The 26,124-nt window shown below is 46.7% G+C and overlaps 1 protein-coding gene across 1 annotated transcript in view; it reads right to left on the bottom strand.

Moving 5' to 3' along the window:
* Window positions 1-26,124, bottom strand: part of PRKAA1 (protein kinase AMP-activated catalytic subunit alpha 1) — a 222,908-nt gene that overhangs the window by 96,019 nt on the left and 100,765 nt on the right. The window contains exon 3 of the mRNA XM_078674999.1: window positions 5,625-5,718. Within this exon, the coding sequence (XP_078531125.1) occupies window positions 5,625-5,718 (94 nt within the window). The remainder of the gene's footprint in view (window positions 1-5,624; window positions 5,719-26,124) is intronic.

Raw genomic sequence — 26,124 nt, 5'->3', positions numbered from 1 at the left:
TGTTTAATCCAGGTCAAATGACCCAAGAATCTATGCTCACATTCAATGAGGCCTTTACTAATTTAGTGTTTGGCATCTGGACGAAGCCAGGATCTTGCTCAACCAGTAAAAACAGACAAGTGACGAGGCAGCATCAACCTGCTCTGGGAGATCTTGATTTTCTGCTCAAGCATCCACTAGTCAACTAATCCCAACACGGCCCGTACCCCGATCCCTCCGACAAGGAGTCCAACCGAATGGAGACGCTCGTGAAACATTTTCACCTGCCAGCCATGTCCTCATGTCCGTCAATAGAAGTTGCCTTCAAAGCAGATACTCTTATGCGCTGTGGGCCAGAGCGGCACATCTTTTGTCCTGGCCGATATATGGCCCACACTACATCTCCATTCCCTTTTAAGGACCGGCATGCAGCGAAGTGCACAGTTTGCTTGACCCCTGGATACAAACAACTATCTGGGTAGGGCACTTGGTACCTGCATGGTGCTTCGGCGCCACAACTGGATTCATTCCACCGACTTCTCTCCCAACAAACCTTAATGAAATGCCCTTCTGCGGCTCAAGACTATTTGGAAACCGATCTCATGGATGCTTGTTTCCGGTCCAGGGAGAACCTGGCTTGGCAGTTCGGTCTGGACTGTTCCCATGAGGCAGAGGGTCAAGACTGCTTTGCATATGGCTGGGTCTAAACTGGAGTGGCATGGTCAGCAAAAGAACAATGGATTTAACCCAGATCTCTTGATTTGGGAGGAGGGGGGGCTCTCACTGTTCTGCAGTTCCACCAACAAACTCGCAGGTTTTAAGGTTTTGGCAGGCTTTTCAGAAAAAAAACACTGGCAATAAATACATTGCTATTGCCAGCAGCAGAAGACCTACCAGCCCTTTCGTGGTAGAGGGTGGGTGTGTAATCGAGAATTGAGACTACATGCCTAGACGACAAGGAAACTGGGTGCTAAGACAAACAAAGCCAGAAGAAGGGGAAAGCAGCACAAGGATAAAAGCAACAAGGAGGGTGGCCAGAGAAAGCGCCATCTGGGCACGAGATGAGCAATAGTGCGTTTTAATGGGGGTGGAAGGGTGAGGAGGGGCACACTTGTGAAAATGGTTGAAAATACATGCACTGTGTTGGTACTTAACCAAAAGTTGATTCCCTCAATGAGTAGCCAAATCTAGCAATCAATCAGGGAATTATAAGCGTGCTACTCACCATTGAGGGTCTCATGGGGGTGGGGGTGGGGGAGGGAGTGGGTATGCAGCTACCTTCAGCCGAAGAGCCAGGTCTAGAGCGTCTTCTTGAAGGTGTTCTGAGAGGGGGCACGTCTGATGTCTGCCGGTAGCTCCTTCCAGGTCTTGGCAGCATTGTGAGAGAACGATCTTCTGCCTGATCTGGCTCTGTGGATGAGCAGTGTTTCAGCCAGTGCGAGGTTGGATGATCACAGGTTTCTTTTGGGTACGTGGAAGTTTATTCTGTTGTTGAGGTATTTGGGTCCGTTGTTGTGGAGGCATTTGTAGGCATGGGTGAGGATTTTGTAGGGGACTCTTCTCCACGGGGAGCCAGTGGAGTCTCCATAGGTGTTGGCTGATGCGTTTGTGCCAGGAGATGCAGAGGACGAGTCTGGCTGCGGTGTTCTGTATAGTTTGGAGAGTAGGGAATTGTTGATGACGACAGAGTGCGATGCCATAGTCCAGTCTGCTGGTGAGGAGTGCGTGGGTAAGTGTCTTCCTCAACTCAAGGGGAGGTCCATTTGAATGTCTTGCGGAGGGTGTTGAAACAGTTGGAGGTGGCTGAGTTGACTGGTCGGTTCATGGCGAGTGATGGAGTACGACACGCTGGTTTTTGGCATGGTCTGTCATGGTAGGGGGGGGGCTTTCAAGGGCTGTGGGTCACCAGGTGCTGTCCCATGCTGAAGGAGTGTTTTCAAGGAAGAGGACTTCTGTTTTCTCGGCGTAGTTTTAGGCAGCGGTTGGTCATCCAGACTGCAAATTCTTGCATTCCTCTCTGGAAGTTGAGTTTTGCGGTGGTGGGGTCCTTGGTGAGGGAGAGAATGAGCTGGGTGTCGTCGGCATAGGATATGATGTTAAGGCGGGGAGAGGGACAAAGAAAAGCCAGCACAGGTAAGCATGTACATCAAGAAAACATTTCAGAAGCACTCCTGGTTCACAGCTCAGCGAGCACAAATTAAAGACATCTAGTGTCACTTGAAGATCCCACTTCAAAATATCATAAACATTACCACAGCAAAGTGAAATATACAGGGTGACCCCGATAAGCAATCAAAAAAGGTGACGAGATAAATTGCCTCAAATACCCATTCCTACTATACACAGCAGCACCCCTTGTGCTTTTTTTCCTCACATAGCTAAACATCATGCTGATGTTTTTGACCGGTTAGCGGATGCCTCTCCAGACGTCCTCTTTCCTACCGAGATATGGCTCTCAGTCGCTATGACAGCTGTACCAGGCCTTGCGCTTCCTGCGGGATATAGCATCCTCTCGCTTAATAAAGCATCCAGAGGTGGGGGTATAGCTATTATTTTTGAATCCTGCTACCCATGCTTTTACTAAGCAGGTGGTTACCGGTTGCGAGTGTGCACATTTCAAGGTCACTTTGAGCCTGAATTATACTATGTCTCAGCTGGTAGTCTATCGGACCCCGGGGCCATCCTTCGGTTTTAGGGAAGCTCTGGTGGATATGGTCAGTACATTGGAGGTTAATTCCGCCAACTTCACAGTCCTGGGGGATTTGAACCTCCATTTGGATAATCTGGAGGACACGGATATGGTGAATTTTGTAGCTGACCTTGCAGCATGTCAGTTGATGCAGCTGGTCTCGGGTCCGCCACATACTGCAGGGCACATATTAGACCCCATTTTTTACTAATATTCCTCAGATTACAATGCAAGCGCCCTTTATGATGGGATGGATGGACCACTTCTTGCTTTTAATGTCACTACATGGTTTAATCCCTGCCCAGTTTGAGGATCAGACGACCTCCTTAAAACGGCCCTGGCACAAATGGAACTAGGAACACCTTGATGCCTGCCTCTCGGCTACTTGTCCAAGTTTGCCAGAGGATCCCAATGAGGCACAAAGGGTATTTTCTGAGTGGATAAGCCACCCGCTAGCCAGCTTAATCCCAAAAAAATGGTCTATCAATCGCAAAATAAAAACGCGACCATGTTTTAAGACTGAACTTTCCGATATGCGTAAGGGATGTAAGAGATTGGAGCGGATATGGAGAAGAGACTTTAGTCCTGCTGCAAAAGATATCTATCGGGCAGCAATTAAAAAGGTATCACAAGGCCATATCTCTGGCACGAGCGGCTTTTTTTGCTAATAAAATTCACAAGAGTGCTAATCCATCTAAGAGCACGTTCTCAATACTCGCCAGCTTGCAATCCAAGCAAACCTCCGCTGGGTCGAGTATTAAGTCCAATAAGCAGTGCGAAGACCTTGCCACCTTTTTTGTTAAAACGGTGGATGATATCTACAGGTCCTTTCTGGCCACACATAGTAACGTGCCAGTGGCACGCTGTGGTCAAAAGGCTAATACTCTACATACCTTTACACCGATTCCAGTAGATCAGCTTGTAGCACTCTGCAGTAGGGTCAAGTCAGGATACCCCGTCAACCCACTTAAACCAGATCAATTCAAGAAAGTACTGCAGACAAGCTTACCTTCCTTGATTCAGGTGATAAATGGGTCCCTTGGCACATCTACTGGGCAGAGGGCTTGGAAACATGCCAAGGTAATTCCTCTACTTACCTACGCTGGATCCGGCCAAACCAGAAAACTACCGCCCCATCTCTCTGCGCCCTTGGGCGGCAAAGATTACGGAGGCATATGTGAACTCCCTGCGGTCGGATTTTATGGCCCTTCCAAGAACGGCTTTCGACCTGGCCACAGCACAGAGTCTGCTCTCCTGGCTGTGACCGAACTTATCTGGTCAGCAATGGATGCTGGGCAAACATCAGCGCTGATCCTTGGACCTAAGCGCCGTGTTTGATACGGTGTCTCATGACATACTGCTGAGATGCCTGGAGGAGGCAGGAATTTCTGGCTCGGCTCTGGCTTGCCTCATTCCTCCATGAGAGGTCATTTTCGGTAACAGCTTCCCCCGTTTGCCTCCGGCGAACACCCTGTCAAACAAGGGGTGCCACAGGGTTCTTCCCTTAGTCGCCTGCTATTCAATATCTATGTTCAACCATTGGCCGCAGTAGCCATTAGCAGGGGCTTGACCATGGTCTCCTACGCGGATGATACACAGCTGGTGGTGGCACTCTCAAATAATACAGAGAGGGACTCCCTCAAGTTTCAGGGTGACCTTGCGGCAGTGAAGGGGGGGATGACTGCCAACTGTCTCTAGCTGAGTTCCAACAAGTCTGAGGTATTGTTAGAGGGAAAGGACCATGGTCAGTGGAGCGATCTCTGGTGGCCAGCCAGTCTGGGCAAGCCCCCCTCCCCCAAGCAGGTAGTAAGAAATCATTGGATTTGGTTGGACTCCTCTTTAAACTACAGAGTATAAACCAAAAAAATGGCAGGGACTTGTTTTGGACTCTTACGGGGGCTCAGACCATTGCTGGGCTTCTTTGACACACCCACGCGTCAGGTTATCATCCAGGCAACAATATTGTGCAGACTAGACTATGCCTGCTTTCTTTATCTTTTGTCCAACAAGGCGGAGGTTTTGAGGCTGCAAAGGGCACAGAATGCGGGAGCAAGAAGCCTTTTAGGCTTGCGCAGGCCCTGTTCTGTGTCCTATACCATCCGCTGGCTTCATTGATTACCTGTGGCCAGGCGCATTGAATTTAAAACCTTATGTATTTCTTTCAAGATTCTGAAACTGGCCACCCCTTCTATCGGGGCCAATCTTCTGTTGCCATATGTCCCTTTATGACTGTACACACATCAGTTGGACAGCTTATGTCTTCGCTCACAGGGCCAACACTTGGTGCTGGTTCCCCGGACACAAAAAGTTTGTGCCAGTGGCTGCTCCTTCCGTTACAGAGCTGCCTCTCTCTGGAACACACTCCCTGTGCAGATTTGTGCTTGAGCAACTATTTAGAATTTAGGAAGGCTACTAAGACTTACCTTTACCCTGCATCTTAGTCCATGTTTGTGCTATCGGCTATGTCAGTCTTGCTTGGTATCAGCGCCGGGACACCCCTTTGCTGGGGCAGCTGTAGCGCTTTATAAATCACAATAACATAACCAGATAGCCTCTGCAACTTCAACTATACGACAGAGGGTCCACTATGTTCAAGCCAGTTCTATGCTCTCAATTTAAAAGACAGCATCAGAGGCTATTTCTAGGGAAGATCAACAAAAACCTCAGAGTTCAGGAGGCAGTAAAGTGCTTTTTGTGAGCCACAAACTGTATGAGGAGCATAGATTCAACTATTATCAGAGCCGTGGCTCTGGGATATAAAATACCAGCAGACACCAGCGGTAACAAAATGGGATGAATTCGATGACATACGTTTAACTTCATTCTAGATTTAAGTAGAAGTGAGGGAAAAAAAGGACGAATAAAGAATCCCCAACTATCTTAAGAGAAAGTCCAACATTTCAGAAGTATAATTGGAGTGGGGTGAAGACTGGTCGAGCTAGTACACAAACCTTACCTTTCCATTTTTACAAATGTAGTCAAACAGTTCTCCCCCTGATACGTATTCCATCACCATGAAAATATCAGTTGGTGTGCTGATCACCTGATACCTGCGGAAATAAAAAAAATTAAGAACATCAAGCAACAGAAGATAAACAAAAACCTGTACCAGCAGAGTTAAACAAGCATTTGCAATGCAATAGGTCTCGCATTATTAAAGTTAGAGCTATTGGCATTGTAAATGGCAATGCCTTTTATTTATGTTTTTGTTTTTAAACATTTACAATGCTAATAGTTTAGCCACTACGCTGCGGGGGTAAGAGCTGTCAGCATGACCGTCAATCACAGAGAGAGTATCAAAGAGAGCAGCACTCGACAGAAAGTTAGTTTCGGTACCTGCAGGTCTGTGGACTGATGCTGGGGAATAAAATATAATGTGCACTGTTTGTTTTAAATAGTTTCTTGTGCATGCATTTAGCAAGAATTACCTTTCAAGTTATATTGGCAAACAACTCTAATGCAGGTTACTATTTTCAATGCCATAGTGCTTCAGGATTGTGAATGTAAAAGCAGAAGAGGTAATAAAATGTAATACAGATCTTGCTTTACATTAATTTATGAAACAGTCACCGTATTTGGGATTTCTATTCTGGGAAAACAGCAACCTTTCTTTTGCAAAGTAATAGGTTTGCACATCTTACTATGCACGTCACCATATCAACTTAAGAAAAAATGATCTTGCCATCAAATGCCTGCTGAAGAGTCCACTGTACACCTTCAGAAGCAGTAGATTGGTTCCGCGCTCGTAAGTATGGTCTTAAACTATTTCTGGAGTTTCGTGTTGTATATTTGCAGGGAGACTCTGGTGTACAGATGGCTGAAGGCAGGCTGTAGCCACCGCGGGTCGTGGCAATTCAAGTTGGCCTCCAGGCCGCAATGTCTGTGGCCTACAGCTGGCTGAAGGCTGCGTGAGGCTTGAGCCTTGGTAATTCAAGTTGGCCCCCAGGCCTGCCTGCAGTGAAAGCCCATAGCTGCCAAGGTTTCAGATTTGTACGAGTGACATTTTTATAATTTCAGTGTAATTATGAGTGACATTTCAACGACTATGAGTGACACTTTGTCCCGAGGGGGGCTTCTCAGGTCGAGTAGTACTGTTGTAAATATGTATATTAAGCTTGGTTAAGAAACTCGCTTTAACTAGCAGGTTTTTTGGCATTCCATTCAGACGGTGCATTTAGAAAAGATTCATTTCTCGTGGCTGGCTCTCTTCCTTTTATCACCCCTTTTTTCCAAAAGACTAAAAAGTACAGAAGTGCGGAAAGTGGTGCGCGAGTGAAAGTCTTCCAGAGGAGCCGGCCGCCGCCACCGCCGCGGCATGTTTAGCACACGCAGACATGCAAACACATACACACATACAACAAAATTACACACGGGCGCCCACACGAAGTACATGCCGCGCTCTGGTCAATTTGGGAAGTGTGAAATTGGATTGGACTTGACTTTGCTTTGGTGAAAGTTATCGATACTGGCTGACGTATAACGTGCTGATCGACGCGTGCTGGGGAGGGGGAGGGTGGGTTGTGCAATTTAATTAAACAGCTGGGGCTTTTGAGGGTTGAGCGGAGAGGAATGTAAATAAATAAATAAAGTTGGGGGGCTGGTTGCGTGTGGGGGCCGAGGGAGAATAAAATGTGAAAACTTACCTGACCACCTCTGCTCCTGGTCTGCATTGGCGCCTCTTCAGGAACAGCACTGCACTGGAGTGGCAACCCCACAGACAATCCTGGCGCTGCTGCAGCACCCGGCATCCTGCGCATGCTCTTACTGATACGCATGCGCACAAACGAGGGGGAAGATCAGCCAGATGGGAAGATTGAAACTACGGTACACCGGGATTCCCGAGGAAACGCTGTGCCCGCCTCCCTGCTCGGGGCCGCGCTGCCCTTAATTACACTGGCCAAGCCTCTTTGAGAGACCCCCCAGTTTATTCATCCCACTTAAAGCTCTGGTTGTATTATAGATTTCTGACGGAAGCAGTAAAACACCAGTCTAGCGGCACACTATGCCAAGCACAGATTTTTAGCTTATGTGTTAAGCCACGCCCTTAATTACATCGGCCACGCCCCGCCCCCAAAACTCGTGCCGCCGGGGGCAGATCTAGCCCCCCCCTCCCTGCTAGCCACTGCACGATGGCCTACTGCATAATTCCCCTACAGAAGTTAACTTGTCAGTTGAAGTAGATACGCGCCATTTGGATTGTCAAATGCACCTTACTTCCAGCGAAAGTATCCCTCACCAAGAGTCTAATGTAAGAATTCGTTTATATCGCCTTATGACCCTGTCTCCTAGCCACATATTTCCACCTCCGAAAAGTAGTTAGGGTTTTCATTGCTCTGCCCAAACTTCACTCTGCAGCAGATTTATTTTAGCTAATCCTAAATTTAATTTCGCGTCAGAATCTACGATCAGTGGCCTTCCGGAAATATGCTTTTAGAGCGAACAAGGCGGTTTTGATGGCGAAGAGGTAGTCTCCCGTTTATAATTGCTGAATGACTGCTAAATTCTGTTTAATATACTGAAACGTTAATCTGTGGCCTCAAAGCATTTTAACTTGCAAGGGTCATTTAAAAATGGAGTATGTATGTTAAAGTTAATTTTGGAAGGGGCTGCGGAAGTCAGAATTGAGCTCTGTCGATTGATGAGAAGTGAATACAAAGGCAGCAGGATAAAAAGATGACATGAAAGTGTGCGATTGCGAGGGAAAACTTGTAGTTTTAAACAGCTCTGCAACATATTTATTCTGATTGCGTATGTGAGGAAAAAGTCTGACAGATACAGATGCCATTGATTTTTGTGAACTCAGGAAGCGAGTGGTTTGACGCAAAGAAATGCAATCTGTCTGACATATGAGGCGCCCGGGAATAGACCGCGAGCTCGAAATAATTCTTATAGCAGGAGCTGCGCGCCTTTTCTGGTGGAATAGACGTTTAATGTCTTTGAAGCTGTAGAAAAAAGCACATTATCCTCTTGTGACTCTTTCCTTCTTGTCAGTATTATGTTCTTGCTGCAGAAAGCGGCTGATGAGGAAGATTACGTAAATAATCCTACTTTAACAAGGCACTCACAGACCTGAAAACAATTAGCGCAATCTGACCGTGCTTGCATGGTTAGTCCGGCAGGGCGACATGCACGAAACCGAAACCTTCCATGAGGCGGGACTTCCGTCTTCGGAAGCCCGTGCACGCGCCCACGGAGACAAGCAGTGCGGATGACACGGGGCTCCCATGGCCGAGGGAGAGCCCCGCGGAGGCTGCAAGACTGACTTTAGAATGGCGGTAAGTGGCGCTGGAGGGCTTGTATGTTGGCGGCGGCGGGGCGGGGGGCGCTTGTATGTATGCGGCGGTGGCGGGGCTCTGTATGTGAGTGTATGTAGGTGCGCTCCTGTGTGTGCGGCGGGGGGGGGTGCGCGTGTGTGTGTGTGCCTTCCTGCCTGCGTGTGCATGTGTGTATGTGTGTGTTCAGGGAATCTGTGGCAGGGGACGTGCACGGCGCCGGGGTGGGCGTGCGCGTTCGCGCACCCAAATCCAGCAGAAAAGCGCGTAACACCCTCTTGTCCGTCCTTCCCCCGAGACAGGCAACATTAAGTCTCCACCTGGACGCATCCTTCGGATGCGAATTCCAGGCTCGACCTAAAAAGGAGTTCATCCTGGGATTGTCCATCTGCCACTGCCCGCGGAGTGACAACCTGTGTGAGAAGACTCCTCCTGCCCCGAGACCTTTGGATAGACTTTCAGAGCTGTGAAAGTTCCCTTCCATGGATGGCGAGCCTTCAATCCTCGTCCCCTGCACCCAGGACATGTGTCTCTGGCGGGGAGCCAATGGCGGAGGACCTCCTGAAGCCTGTCACATATCTGAGCCCATCCATCACCCCTCTGACATTTGCATGACAAAGAACCTTCAATCAAACCTAGCCCATCAATCTGATAACAACACATATGCGTCAAAATCTGCCTTCAAAGACTTTAAAAGGGAGAAAAAGTTCAAATTATGCACGACTTGTTTTAAAGTGTTAAAACGCCCCAAGTTATAACATCTCCCCAAAAGCATCCAAGCCTGTATTTATGCAAAAAAGACCCCTACCCTGAAGCTCTGGCCTGCAGAGAACGGTTTTTAGGAATGGGCCACGGTGGAGTTTATTTAACATAAGCCTTTTTGGGAAGCATATTGGAGCCGCAGAATAATTCTAACTTTTCTGTGATTGGGGGCTGGCGAGAATGCAGGTCTGGCAGTAAAAGGGCTTTGTTACAGAGACCAGGCTGGCCAAGCTATGTAATTGAATCAATACACTGATGAGTTGATAAAACAAGGTTAGAAATACCCAACTGCCTCTTTCGTGGGAATAATAAAATCATTTTGTAAAACGCAGACCTGGGATGCTTTCAAATCAAATGTATGTTTAGACTGCTTATACTGAACAAAGTTCTTGGTTCTAAAAGAAAAACGCACTATTCATGCACTGAGCAGCTGCAGTAACGAAACCATTTTCGATTCAATAAAATGCTGCTACAATAGCAATAGCGCCATGAGGTATAGCTTTTTGTCTGCACTGGTGGGCTCCAGAGGTGCTGTCTGATGCGACTAGATTGCCTCCTTTTAAGAGAGCAATCTAGCAGGGCGAAAGGGAGACAGCAGCGGCCGCCGACAAAGACGAGTCCGGGAAGGTAACATTTATTTACTTGTTGGGACACAGGAGACACGAGCATGTAACAATATGACGCCCACAGTCATTTGTAACTTGTCACTTTATGGAGTGGGCAGCAGTGTTGGCAAGAGTCGGCCCTTCAGGACAGCGGCTGGCTCTGCAGCACGGGGGCGAGCGGGTTTAAGTTCAGTGCACACGATGGGGACGGGAGATGCTCGTTTTTTTTTTTTTAACAAGATGTAACTCCCGAACTTATTCTGATTGTGCCCCCTTTTCTTTCTATGTGTCACCCTCTTGCCTCTTCCCGCTGTATTTATGAATCTGTCTGTCCACAAGCACAGGCACGCTTTCTGTACTGTCATCCCGCACTTAACTGGCACCATTTATCTGTGTACAAGCGCATCCGTGTCTGCACCTCAGAGTCTTGACAATATGCTGCCTGTTTTTCTCTCTCTCTGCCTCTGTTCATTTCCTACTGTTATATGTTTCTGTGACCATGTCATCAAGCGGGCCCCTTGGCCATCACTAGATCGGATTATTGTATCAATCGAATGTATTGCGCTTTTTAGTACCCTCTTCCCCCACATATTTTCTTTCCCTGGCGAATACTTTATGAAACTTTTCGCAGTGAACTATTGCGCACATTAACACAACCTCCCTTACTGTTCGCAGCTACCTTTCTTTTTTCATTGTCACGTGTGATGTTACAGCTACATTTCAAGTGTATTATTTTCCGTCCCTTTTCGGCAATTGTTTTATATACATACACACATATATTTCCTGTGAGTTCTTTTTGGGGGTGGCCTATACTTGTTATTCAGTAATACTGTTCTAGCCAAAAGGAGAAATGATATGACATAGATAGTGTCCGTATGCAGCTCGTGCCTCCTCTACCAGTGGGCGTTGCTAAAGATATTTCAGAAGTGCTGCTTGGGGATTGGGCATGGTCAGAGACAGTTCTCGGGAACCGGATTTAGTGGATGGAGCCCGAGGAAAAGAACGGAATTACTGATAACCGGTCTGGAAAGAATGGGTTAAAGGCAGGCACACGGGGCAGGCAGGCATTACAGGCATACAAACAGTGTAGTCCCGACACTGTGCATCTCAAGCCTAAATGGTATTCTCCAGGCAGCAATTACCGCCTCAAAGGGAACAGGATAAAAAGATGACATGAAAGTGTGCGATCGCGAGGAAAAACTTGTAGTTTTAAACAGCTCTGCAACATATTTATTCTGATTGCGTATGTGAGGAAAAAGTCTGACAGATACAGATGCCATTGATTTTTGTGAACTCAGGAAGCGAGTGGTTTGACGCAAAGAAATGCAATCTGTCTGACATATGAGGCGCCCGGGAATAGACCGCGAGCTCGAAATAATTCTTATAGCAGGAGCTGCGCGCCTTATCTGGTGGAATAGACGTTTAATGTCTTTGAAGCTATAGAAACAAGAAAAAGAAATCAGCGCCGCAGCCCTGCTCCGTGAAAACCGGAAGTCAGGCACTTTTGGCCGAGACGGGGGCGGGGCCTGCATTCCGGCAGGAAGTCCCGCCCCCTGGTGCCGCGACGAGATGAGACTGCCGCAGCGAGGAGCCCGATCCCCAGCAACAGCCCGGTGAGTGCCCACGGAACACGCCGAAAGAGCCCGGTGAGTGGGGGGGGGGGGGGGCAGGGGGGGGGTGTACGCTCGTGTGTCTGATCGAATGCGTCTGTCTGTGTGTGCGCGTGGGTCTGCGTGTGTGTATGCAGTGTGTGTGTGCCTGTGTATGGCTGTGTATGTGCGCATGCGTGAGTGTGGAGTGTGTTTGCCAAGGGAATGAGGCAGGAGAGGGGCACGGCGCCTTGCGCGCTCACGAGGTAAAAACTGAGCAAATCTGCGCTCGTGCACCCTCTCCTGTCCACATTCCCAAAAACGGGTAGCAATAGTTGTCGAAGCACTGCAATCAATGCTTTCGCATTGAATGCAGGTCGTGCTTCGACCTAAAAATGGGCACAAGGAATTTACTGCTGAAAAGTTAATTAACAAGCAGCAGCAAAGTAGAGCAATAAGATGAAATGTCATTGGGGGTTTCTTCAGATTATTTGCAGATAACTGATGAAGAGAGAATGTTGCCCCATCATTCTGTAATGTAAGGTAAAGTGGATTTGTAAAGTGCTGCTTGCCACCTGGGAGGGTATCCAGGCGCTGTACGCGCAGTACTTTAGACATGTAATGTAAGGTACACTTGTATAGCGGTGCGGTCACCCCAAGGGTATCCTCGTGCTTAGATTACCAATCAGCGAGTATCAGAACTGAGAGACAAAGAACTAGTCTCGAGGAAACAGTCAGTTTTCAGTTATTTTCTAAAGTGTGACAGTGTGTTCAGTTGTCTGAGCTCCAGAGGCAGTGCATTCCACAGTCTGGATGTTGTGAAACTTAAAGATCTGCCTCCCATACGGGCTTTCTTAACATAGGGGACACAGTCCAGGTTCGCGGAGGAAGAGCACAAGGATCTAACAGGAGAGTACCATACAAATTTTCTTTGTAGTACTTTAGGCCCAGTTTTGTGTATTGCCTTGTAGACGCTGCAGAGTGCATCAAATTGGACTCTTTGCACAACGGGCAGCCAATGTAGGTCCTTAAGGGCCAGGGAGGCCGAGGCTCCACGTGGTCGATTTAATGCCAACTTGGCCGCCATGACCTGTATTCTTTGTAATTTCTTGGTCAAAGAGGCTGGGGCACATAGAAGTAGAGCGTTACAATAGTCTATTCTGCTTAGAACAATACTCCATACCACTTGAGATCTAACAATAGTGGGTAAAAAACTGGAGTATCTTCCGCAGAGCTAGAAGCAGAGAGACAGGTGCTCGCTGTTTTTTTCACCTGGGAATCCAATTGTAGACTGCTATCCATCAGCACTAGTAAGACCATGTCCGCTGCACTCCATTATATCCACAGCACACATTCGAGTTGCATATAAATATTAGGTCAGTAAAAATGTGCCACATGTAGAGGCATGAAGAATCGCTGATGATTATATAACAATATCCAGGGGTTGGAAGTATGAAAGCAAAATTTTCCTTGCTCACACACTCCACTTCATTCACAATTTTTTTTTTATAAAACCAAGCACATTTTTGAGAGGACTTTAAGTACCCACACACATTATGCGTCCAGCAAATAAGTTGCTAAAGCCGGTCTCAAACTACTTCCTAAAGGCTCATGGCTCAAAAAATCAAATCATATATATGTTAATAGACCTGCAGGTCTATTAACTTTAATAAGCTACTCGACCTAACTGTAGTGTACTAAACCTGTGTACTGGTCTCAAATTGTGTGAACCTAGGCAAATATTTTGTCTTATGAAGCCACGTTTTTCTTTATTATCACATGAGAGCACCTTCAAATATTGCTGCACAAAAACTCTTTATTTACTAGATTAAATATTTGCTGCATGCATAACAAGAATAGAGTCAATTTATATGGTAAACACGATCCCTGGCTTGCCTCTTACTTCACTAGTAGCATTGTCATCTGGGCAGGAGCAGTAAAAGTCCAAGTCAATGTTTAAAAACACACTTTTCATAAGTATATTACCAAAGCATATAGTAGTGCACTGTTTATAGATACCATATTTTCCATTGAAGTAGCCACACAACTTTCCCACTAACATGTAGTTTTACTGATAATACAGCAGAAACCATTTTTGAAATTGGGTTTCAGCAAAAATATTTAAAATTGCACATCACCTAGTGTTATTAGTTTTGATCATATAAAAATTTTTTTTTCACCAGAGAATTATGGAAATGGGTCTTCAAGCCTTTCAAATATATTTCACTAGTTATGAACAGTTCACATAGCTCTTGCAGTGTTCTTAGAAAAAGCCTGACTTCTTACACTACAGCCTTTCACTTAACATGCATTACACAGTTCAATAGTCACACCATTAACTTTACAAAATCCTCTAACTTAAGTCACAGAAAGAAAAATAAATGTAGAAAGACAAACTGACTTTTGACCTTCGTCTCTCTTTCACTTAGTGAGAATTAAAGAGGTCTTTAAATCTGGTTATCTCCTCACATTTGCTCTGCTTTCAGAGACAGAGGTAAAACAAGCATTTACAATGCAACGGTTTCGCCTTTGTTCGAGTATCCTCCTTGCTGAGAGCTATCTGAAGCCTAACATCAAGATGCCAAAACAAAGGAGGAAAACAAAGGCCCACAGCTTTGTTCATCCCATGTATGAGAGAGTTAAGAACACACTGTATAAACGTAAGATGTATCTATCTGCATGAGTAATTGCACTAAAGACGATTTAAATGGCACTTTTTTTCTACTCAATTTCTTTTACAGTGCTAATCATCCTAAATTTAGGTTGTTACAGCACTTTACATCGAACACAATATGCAGAGGCAATAACTCACAAAAGTGAGTAAAACAATGCACTGAAAATGTTCCATGAGACAATGAGGGTTATAAGATGCAGTAGTCGCAAATCGTCCATGCAGGTGGGCATGACAGGTTAAGAACGAATAGCCTGGAGAAACACAAACTCGGGATTTTAAAAGTAACTCTGTGGTTTGGGTTTACATTTACTAATAAGACTTTATTAGAACTCAAAGGAATCATTTTTAGCAAAGCATAGACTAATAAAACAAGAACTACAACACCACAGCTTTCCAAGGTCCATATATAGTTCACCTTTCTCAAGCAGAACAATCTACATGAAACCCTGACGCTCTCATGCTCACAACACGTGAATGCACAACACTGCACCATAGGCATACATTTGGAAAACACAGCCTACTTAACAGCACTTCCATCACCATACCAACATTCATCTTAGAACTTTTCAGGAAAAGTTGCTTTAAACATTCTAGCCCTTTACAAGAGCAACTAAGCACAACAGCTATATGCTTGGCTAGCAATGTATATTTACCAACTAAACTGCACATGCAGATCGACCACAACAGTCCATGAAAAATAACTGTAGATCTACAAATATACTAATATTTCATTCATATTTTCAACATGAATGATTAGTAAACAAGGCGTATAACAATGAAACTATATAAATACTGATCACATTACTTTTATCGCTGCAATGTATTTTTTATAATACTTGTATATTGTTTGCTGCGTATTCCTTATGTTCAGCACCCTAAGGTAGCTGTTGTACTTCTGGTCAAGAAAGAAGAAAACAATTGGGACAACCCTGCCCACACCATGCCCCAGAATAGTTTCCTTATTTAATGGCCTGTTATGCTCCTTACAGACACTGTCAATCTTGTTCCTTGTATGGGAAGGTATAAGGGGCCTTTCTAAGAAACTGATGCGATAACGCTGCCTGCACATCAGTACCCTTTGTGGATGTGCAGCCTCACACCCTCTGGGGTCTTGCTCCTTCTCCTGTCTTAGGATGACTAAGTAAACCCTAACCAGGTCACTGGGGTACGAGTGGTGAGTAATACCGAATGCATAGCTGCCAAAGTTTCAGATTCCTCTGTGTGAAAGTTTCATCATTTAAGTGTAATTATGAGTGGCATTCAACGACAATGAGTGGCATTCAACGACTATGAGTGACACTTTCTTGCAAGCAAATATCGAGCAATGAAGACGAAGGAAATATATAAATATCAGAAATAACACCCATTTGAGCAACGAGAAACTCCAAGAAAATCTTTAAATTTCTGCAAAGCAACAGAAATGAAAGGGTGCTAACCTAGTGCCCTTGTAAGCTGATAGTACTGTTAAATAAATGTGTAGGCAATAACAACTAAACAGATCTGGAGATGAACAGGGCAGTGGCAGGATCCCTCAAGGGAAAGGGGGGCGGTGCAGATGTAGTCTGGTGGGGGCTCCTTCTCGAAGGTAAACAGAATGCGATATTGAGGGGTGCAGCCACCCCCTAGGTAGGATGAATGTATGGATCGCCTTTTCTACGGGCTCACCAGGAAACAACAGCTCAAGAAAGCCCTCTGCCCAGGGGCACAACCGCCATAGCTGCCCGTTACCCCAGTGACAACACTGACCCCTAAACCAGGGGGTGCCTCCCACAAGGGCCCTCTGGCACTACACCCTGCGGCAGAAGCCGCGCACCCCCAGGCAGTACCCCGCACCCGTTACCTGCTCCGCCGCCCGCCGGTGACACCTCCCTCCTCCCGCCGCTGCTCCCTGACAGCCGCTCTGCCTAGACGTGGCTCTTGGTTGGCGAGCGCTGTGTCCTTTCTCCTCCCCTGGAAACAACACCCCGGAACTAACCTTCACAGTCCGTGCATGGGGCAGTGTAGGGAAGGTGTGCTCCGGAACTATTAGCTAGCAAGAGTGTTTCTTACCGGAGCCCATAGAGCGTAGGACCAAACTTCCGGGTCCAGCAAGACATGGGGAGCAGGCCAAACAGAGCGAGATGACAGACATGGAAACAAACAGAGGACGCGAGTTTTAACCGAGCGACCCGCACTAACATGGCCGCCATCTTTCCACAATATACGTTATATTGTACTTTATCCTATCATCATCTAAAACTCATACAGAACCTTACACTGTTAATTTTCTTCCTAATAAATCTACCAAGAAGCAACACTAATACTTTTTGCTGTTGTGAAATTCATTATAAGTACATGTATTTAAACCTATTAAACAATATCCCGGAAAGGTTCGTAAAACATAATTTCGCCACTATGTAGAAATGTTGACTTATTTAACTAGAGCCATAGATATAACAAGTCAGGTCCCGGGCCGCGCTGTGATTGGCTGATGTCACGGGGGTGTCCCGGGCCGGCAGCCAATCACAGCGCGGCCCGGGAATGACGTCACGGGGGTGTCCCGGGCCGGCAGCCAATCGCAGCGCGGCCCGGGACAAAGGGGCGGGGCTTAAAAAAAGCACCAGAAACGCCCCCGAATCGCGTTTTCGTGAGAAAGCGCGATTGACAGCCTCTGCCTCCCAATGGCTAGCCTCCATTTATGGAGCTAGCCAATTGGAAACAGAGGCTGTCCTAACCTCACTATTAAAAACAACAGATTTCGATCTGGGAGGGGCTTCGCCCCTCGCCAGGTTACGAAACCTAAAAATCAGTTTGTTTTGCTAAAATGTACTTTTTGTTCTGTGACTGAACCTGGAGTATTTTCAACTGCCAGAAAGGGCGAGTAGTCCCTAAAAATAGCTCACCCCGAATAAATCTTGCTTGACAATGCAAGTGGCGCATTAAAATCAACATTGCAAAACGCATTTAGACTTGCTCGTGTTAGCCCTACACATTTTCATGCTGTGAGCATTTGTTTATAAAGCTACATGAGCTGTCCAACTGATGTGTGTACAGAAACAGTTTGTTAGACTGGGTATCTATTTTTGCATAGTCTCCCCTGACCTTTTTGGCTTCAGAACTCCTGTTTGAATCTGGTTTTGCTGGCGTGGGACTTTGAGAGCTAGGACACTGCTATTCAGTGCCAAAGCGCTGAGCTGGTAATAAACATACTGGTGATTGGTGTATACATCATTCGCTATTTAAGTTAGATTCAAGTCCCTTGTCTAGAGGTGAGACATATCTAGGGCATGTATCTCAAATGTTCCTCCATGGGCCTGCAGCACCTAGTGTGCCACTCACAGAGGTAGCTCTTCAAACATGCTACAGGGTTGCCCTGGTGGAGACTGTGTGTGCGCAGGTTAGAGATAGTCTGCTTGGCATTTAACAAGCTATTTGCCAAGATTCGGCAGGTCTGTCGCCACATCGAAGTACTACCTGGGGGTAGGGCGTGGCGTTGGGAAGAGGCAGGGCATGGGTGGTGTGTTCGGTATTGTGGGGCTCGCTTCTCTCATGGATTAGCATGGGGGACCAGTGGAAAGGCTATTGAGCAGTGTTGGAACTGTGTAGCCTGGCCTAGGGCAAGACATATACTTCAGAGGCACAGTGTTAAGGTTGCAGACCACCCAAAAGTAAAACCACGCAATAGCACACAAAAGAAAACGCTACACCCAAAAATGTAGGAAAATAAGTACTGCTTTATAAAAATAATATTCTCTTTGTTCTCAAGTTGTACAGCTTAAGGCATATCAGATGACTTTAGAATCAGCAATACTACTTTTTGAACTGCTAAGCAAATTGTTATTTAAATTACAAGTTTCATCACATTTGTCAGGAAATCAATAAAGGCACTTTCAGGTATCAAATTACCACACTACACAGTATTAGCAGTACACCTGTTATTAAATCAGTAATAGCACTCTTAGATTTAGTAAGTGGAATCAATAATCAATAATACATTTCATTACATCAGTTTCAATTTTACTGACTTGGACTTTTCTTCAGTGCTTAAACCTCTACCTCTCTTATCTGCACTTTTATTCACAAAGTAAATGCACACCCAATGAGAGGTGAGGAAAATACTCAAATTCTATGTTAACCTCAACAACTCTTATGAGGGTCTTATTTTCTTCCCTTAGCAGCCGGTACCTTCAACAATCCCTTTACAGATTGGTTCATTCAGCTCCTCCCCACCTCCTGCATCTCATTTAAGGAGAAAACAACAATAAACCATGTCTTAAGGGTTTTGTGTACAGACCCTAGCGCCACCTTCCCAATTCAGATTATCTCCTTACTTGTGGGCAAAGCCTTGCAGCACCAGAGGTTGGGGGGAAAATTACCCGGGAGGCCAAGGGTGTCCAGCGTTGTCAAAGTTTCTCAGCCCCTCAGGCCCCTCCGCTCCCACCTCGCTCGAGCCAGCTCCTTATATACAGCTCAAAACGGGTCAAGGCAATTACCGAAGGCCTCCCCTCCCGCTCACGCCAGCTACCGCGTGGTGCTTGAGCAGGGGAGAGAAGCAGGGAAGAAGCTCACAAGTGATTGCGGAAATAGCTGGCGCTCCTCCTCAGCGTCGGACGGACTAGCGCACTACTTCCCCACACATGCGCAGCTCACTCACGCTGGCGCCGCCTCTCACGTGAGCCTCCGGGCACTTCCTTAGGTCCGTCTGCACTGCGCAGCTACCGCGGAGAGACGCCGCTCCCTCCTCCTTACTCAGAAGCGGCTCAGAGACACTACCGCTCGTCGGCCTCACAGCGTCGCACACCATGCGCTAACACAGGGGCGGAACAGCACAACTCCTCTCGTTCTCCGCTCCCTAAATCAGCGCTCAGCCACTAATCCAGCACAGCTCCTCAGACGCTGACTTGGGGAATAGACAGGCTTCTGCCCCTTCCACCGTGGACTCCTCCCCACAGCCAGAAACTGTCCACCACAGGTAATGGATGACTCTCTGTGGGATTTTAGGTAGTTGGGGGTCGGGCACAGCAACCGGGGGCAGGATTCAGTAGATGATTGAACAAAGGGGGGGGGGGGCACAAGGTTAGCCCTAATCCTGATCAGCCCTTGTTCAGTATAAAAATCTCTCGCCAGTCTTTCTACTGGGCAGAGGACTGCGCTCTACAGCATGGCAGTCTCCTTCTCCTTTGACACCCCGCTCTTCCTAAGCTAGGGGTCGGTCAGGCGCCCAGGATCTCCCTTAAACGTCCACAGCGAGGACAGGACAAGGATCCTAAAGGAGGGGTAGAGGAGTGGTTTATTTAGGTAGCTTCCCCAGATCAGGAGATCACCCCTCACACTAGTCTCTCCCCACCTTCCAAGATAGCCTCTCCTCCAGCTGACTCTCACAGGTAGACAAAATGGCTGCCCCGCATTCCGCCTTTTATAGGCTTCCCTTCAATGGTCCAGAATGGACCAGAAGGTTCTAGAATGCCCTATGCTAGGCTATGGCCAAGTTCTAGGTGCGACAGTTGGGGCAGTTGGTGGCCACCATTTTAGGTGGTGCCAACTTTCCTGTCAGAACAGGCCTCAGGTAAAAGATTATGGGGGGAAAAAGAACACCTATCCTCTTGACCAACACCTAAAAAAAATAGTAGACAGAAAAATAGTAAGGGTATGAGGGGCAAAAAGGGGACAAAATAAATAATAATGAGGAGGGACTGCGCAAAAAAATCCAGACAGGTCTAACAAGCAGTATTTCCTTCACGCAGAAGTGTGGCAGTAGAGTGTTTGATAACGATGAGTGGATTCAACATTACTAATGTGGAATTTTCACTTTGAGAAAGGGGGCATGTCTGTGTTGGTGGCTTTTGTAGACAGCCGGTCTTCAATCCAAATAGTCGGTGTTGGGAGGAGGGGAGGGGGGCACAGGGGGAGGATTGCTACATCAGTGCATCCCTGACAGAATGCCATAAACAAGGGGCTCATGGGAAACTGCAAGCCTCTGACTCAGTGGGGCCTTCCTGAGATGGATACGAGAAGGGGGGGGGGAATTGGCACCTGCATTCCAAGGGGCAGGGTCTTTGCCCCACTAAAGATATTGATCAAGCCTCCCAGGGTAGAATAAAAGGGGGTGGTGATGGACGGAGCATCTGAACCAATCAAACACTCACACCCAGTCAAAAGATCTGGGTTTAATCCATCACCGTTCTTTAGCCCACTCTGCCACCCCAGTTCAGACATGGCTATATGCAAATCAGTCTGACCCTGTGCCTCATGGGAACAGTCCAGCCCGAACTGCCAAGCCATGCCTTCCCTGGACCGGAAACAAGCTACCGAGGACCGGTTTCTGGCATTACAGACGTCTTCAGCCCGGCTTGCTTGAATCCAGTGGCAAAGTGAGCAAAGGACTCACGTCTGAGCATACCCTGGCACACTTATGGCGGCCAAAAGCGGTACAAAAGGGCCACCCCAGTTCAGACATTGCTCACTTTGCCACTGGATTCAAGCAAGCCAGGTTGAAGAAGGCTGTAATGCCAGAAACCGGTCCTCGGAAGCTTGTTTCCGTTCCAGGGAAGGCATGGCTTGGCAGTTCGGGTTGGACTGTTCCCATGAGGCACAGGGTCAGACTGATTTGCATATAGCCATTTCTGAACTGGGGTGGCAGAGTGGGCTAAAGAACGGTGATGGATTAAACCCAGATCTTTTGACTGGGTGTGAGTGTTTGATTGGTTCAGATGCTCCGTCCATCACCAACCCCTTTTGTACCGTCCCAGGGTAGAATGGCAGATAGGACAACATTTAGAGAGGGCCTGTGCATGTCAAAGGTGGCCTTTTGAATGGATCTCATATTCAAAGGCCATTGTGGGTATAACTACTGGGGTTCTGCCCTCAGGAGTTAGAGACGCTTTTCGGTTTGGAACCATACTATGCTGGTTCGAAGCTGGGACAGTTGCCTGGCCTCCCGTCCACGAGATCCCAGGGACAGAAAGGATCTCTCAGTTTCTACAAAATCGTTTAGGACTGCACAGTTTGGGGCCAAAACTGATGGAAATGATAGTCAGTTGGGACAAGCACCGTCCTGACGTACGCGGTAATCACACTGTGCAGAGGAGTGTGCTAGTGAAGATCAGCAGCCCATCAAGGGTGCTGGAACGTGAGAAGTTCAAGGAGTGCTGGGGAAGTTTGCCAAGCCAGAGGGACCCTCACTTGCAACCAGAAACCAGTGCTAGCTAGTGTTCCGTACCGTGTGGTGTCTAAGGGTGTTGGGGGTACGTATGCCAAGTTCTCAGGACCTGGCCTGTAAGCCTAGACTGTCTCGGTCATCCTCAAGATCTGAAGGTCTGTGCCGGACATCGCGGCCTCTGTCTGAGGTCGCCGGCTTATTCGCCTCGGACCCGGTTCTTTGGTGAAAATATCGGGACTGGATCCAAGGGGTCTTGTTTTGCCTTGTGTGCACCCTTGGCTGGCTGTCTAAAGCATCTGCAGCTCACATCGGAGTGAAAAAAAATCTCCAATTGGATCCTGTACTCGTGAAGTTGCCACTGGGTCCCTGAAGGTATTCTGGAGGGACAAAACCAAGTAACTAGTTCCTTCTGCTTTAGATGGCTCTGACAAAGGGGATAACGCGACAAGTGAATACCTAGGACTAGTACATAGATGTTCATGCCGTTCTGCTGCTAATGGGAAGAGTTCCTCATAGCATATAATTGTAAAGTATATATATATATATATATATATATATATATATATATATATATATATATATATATATATATATATATCTCCAATGGGCAGGTTATTTTTATTTCAATGTGTGTGCTATACAAAGACCAGTGTTTTATACATATGTTCCGGAGTCTTTTTGTAGTGTACTCAGTGGGATGAAAGGGTGGTGGTGTGCCAATACTTTACAATTTGACCCTGAGGATAAGCCAGACTGCTCTGTGCCAAGATACCCAAGGGTGAGTACAGGTTCTCAGACAAGTGCATCATACTCGTCCCATCTAAGACAGTCTATTCTGTCTGGCTTCTATGCATCCCAGCCAGAAACAGCTGGGTCTAACACGGTTCTAAAGCAGGACCTCTCATTCATAATCATACAATACGGATATATTAATCAGGCATTGGTCAAGTGCATGCAAGTCTAGTGGCTTCTAGGCAAGAGTTAGTTCAGCACGCAGACTCCAGAAGGTTACTTAGAAAAAGGCACATACTAATAGCTTTTTAGAACCGAACGTGATTTTGAAAGGATAGTCTTGACACTAAGATGATATCACAATCCAGAAACTGAAACAACAACCTATAAGTCTATCAATTGAATTTTTGGAATCATAAAATGCCAAAAACAAACTAGAACCAAGAGAGTAATGGCTTGTAAAGGTTTGTAGAATACATACATATGTTAGGTTCAATGTACTACATTGTAAAATGAATGAATGAATGAATGAGATCCCTTTATGCTCCTGCAGCAAACAAAACCCTGTACTGAGTTGGTCACCTTGCTATAACAAAAAGAGCACCAGTGGATTATTTGAACCTATGTATTAAATATGCCAGTATTTTCAACTAAAAGGAAATTGCAAAATGCCATCTGTGATCAGAATATGACAGATTGAAAGTAGGCACAATTTCCATAGCAGTTGACAGAAAGGAGTAGTTGCCACCAATAAACAAGTATAGGAGAAGCAAAAACCTGAAACCCAGGTTTCACAGGAGTGAAAGCATTTATACCCATAAAATCATGACCAGCCCTAAGTGGGAGTGAGCCGAGGCAACTGGGAAACCCGGACACATGGTGGCAGTGGGAGGGGGGTTGTTAAACTCATCTCCTTGAATATTAGGAGCCGACACGACTACACCACGCTATACTGTGTACATACCTACCTGCGACGTTATGGGGTGGGAATACCAATGTTGCAGGAGACCCACATGGTAGAAAAAGTAAGCTCCTAAGCTTAAGTAGTGGCGTTGTCAATTTTACTGATCCACTTACTAGACATACGCTAGGAGTATGTCCATATGGGTAGCCCTGGGGAGAGACCCAAGCAGATGTGTAGGGGGCCGCATATTTCACTCTACGGACTTGTAACAAGCAGACTTCCCTTCCATCTACAAGTCTATGCCAGTAACCAGGACGACAGTAAGTATTTCTTGAGGCTCCATGACCTCTTGACTGTATAATAATAATACATTTTATAAAGCACCTGGTTTCACTTGGAACAGTGAGTCCCCGCGCTGTGAAAACAGACATCCACGCCCGCACACCAATTTGTCAAGCAAGGAGCTCTAGGGGACCCGGCAAGCCGAGCCCCAACTACTTAGGAAAGAGGTGAGTCTTCAGCTTCTGACGGAACCTTGTCCCTGATGGTTCCATACGTAGCTCAATCGGTAGAGTATTCCAATGTTTGCTGGCCAGGTATCTGAAAGAGCGACCACCCATCCGCGCTCTGTGTATACGCGGCACTTGAAAAAGCATGGTCCTTAGGGATCATAGAGACCGCCTGGGCTGGTAAGCGGTCAATAGTTTTTGAAGATAGATAGGTCCCTTTCCCTGAGCAATGCGCTGGGCCACGCACAATGTTTAAAACATAATACGCTCGCGGACAGGGAGCCAGTGGAGAGTGGCTAGAGCAAGACTTCCGGGGGAGATTCAAAGCCAATCTGGCAGCTGCATTCTGCACACCTTGCAATCGGTGCAGGCATTTTTTACTCAGACCGATGTACAATGAGTTCCCGTAGTCTAAATGGGGAGTAACCAAGGTGTGAATTAATGTTTTCCTACCAGTGGCAGCGATTAAGTCCAGGGTTTTACGTAGACTTTTTAGGATGCCATAGCATTTGCCAGCTACCCCTCTTGTGTGGTGTTCAAAGGATAGATTGACGTCCAATCGAACTCCCAGTTTTTTCACCTGTTCCAAGGGGGTGGGGGTGGGGGAGGGGGTGGGTCCCAGTGCGGGAGGCCACCACGCTGAGGACCATTTGGACAGAGCTTTCCCCACTACTAGAAGCTCGGTTTTACTCGCATTAAGGCGCAAGCAGTTGTTATTCATCCCGTCTGCTAGATCCCCCAGACAGGCGGAGAAGTTAGCAGCTGCCTCCTCCGGGAGCTGAGATAGTGTCACCACTAATTGCGTGTCATCTGCGTAGGACACTATTTCCACCCCATAGGCTTCCACTAACTTAGCCAGGGGTTCCATGTACAAATTGAATAGAGTAGGGCTCAGAATCGAGCCCTGCGGAACCCCCTGCCTCAGTGAGCAAGGAATAAGCATAACCACTCATAAGCTGGTCCTGTCACACCTGCCTCCCTAAGGCGGGTGAGAAGAAGAGGATGCGAGACGGTGTCAAACGCCGCACTCAGATCTAATAACAGAAGGGCGGCCGTTCGCCCCTAATCCACTCTCCCGCGCAGCAGTTCCGTGGAGAACAGTAGCACCGACTCCGTAGAGTGGTTAGCCCTGAAACCAGACTGAGTAGGGTGAAGAAGCTGGCACTCTTCTATATATTTGACCATCTGGGTATTGGCCATTTTCTCTACCACTTTGGCACAGAAGGGTAGGAGTGAAATTGGGCAAAAATTATCTAAATGGGACAGACTAAGATTGGCCTTCTTTTTGATTGGTACCACCGGAGCAGTTTTCCAATCCTGGGGCACAAAGCTTCCTTGAAAAGATAGCTCAGCCAAGCGCCTTATATGATTAATAAGAAGTTCCAATGAATTCTTAAAGATCTTATGTCGAGCTACGTCTGTAGGAGAGCCTGACCGAATACTACGGACTATCTTCAGCAGTTCGCAATTATCAGGAACCACAAAATGATAGAGGCAATTTCCCCCCTAGACATGGCTTCTCTAGTTAGTCCGATAGATACCTGCTCAGCTCCCATTGGGAAGGACCTGTATAAAATGCCGCTACCAATCATTAGTAGTGAGGACCAGTATTAATGGCAACGCTCCACATTTATCACCTCCAGAGGGACTAAGATGTTTTCTTTTAAATGTCCGATCTCTCCCCAAACATCAGCTTCAGGTGTGGGATCTGGTCTACACTACGCAGCCTGACATCTGTTTTCTAACCAAAACATGGATGAAACCCCATACGGTTACAGCAATTACATTAGGGGTTCCATCAGGGGTTCCATCAGGCTACAAAATCCTACACTTTGACCGAATTAATAAAACGGGCGGTGGCTTAGCCATAATATATAAAGACATACTAAAGGTAACAGTATTAGAACAAAGATCCAGTTCTCAATTGGAAATAATGATCTTCAAGTTCAACTTGCCTGGCCACATTTCTTGGAAAGGCGCATTAGCATACCGCCCACCAGGATCTAATCCGGACTTTGCCCTCTCCCTTCTGGAGTTACTAGCTCCGCATTTTAAAGCCAGGGAGGATTTCATCCTCCTTGGAGATTTTAATATACATATGGACAATCTGACACACCCCGAAACCATCTCACTAACTGCAGACTTGTCTAATCTGGGGTTAAAAGCTATAAATAGCTGTGCTACCCACAGAGGTGGCCATACTCTGGACTCACTATTCTCTAATTGCACTAAAATAAGATGCCTGCTAAAGAAATCAACTGGTCAGATCAC

The sequence above is a fragment of the Lissotriton helveticus genome, chromosome 2_1 (genome assembly GCF_964261635.1).
Source record: "Lissotriton helveticus chromosome 2_1, aLisHel1.1, whole genome shotgun sequence".
Classification (NCBI taxonomy): Eukaryota; Metazoa; Chordata; class Amphibia; order Caudata; family Salamandridae; genus Lissotriton; species Lissotriton helveticus.
This window is presented reverse-complemented; position numbering and strand designations above follow the sequence as displayed.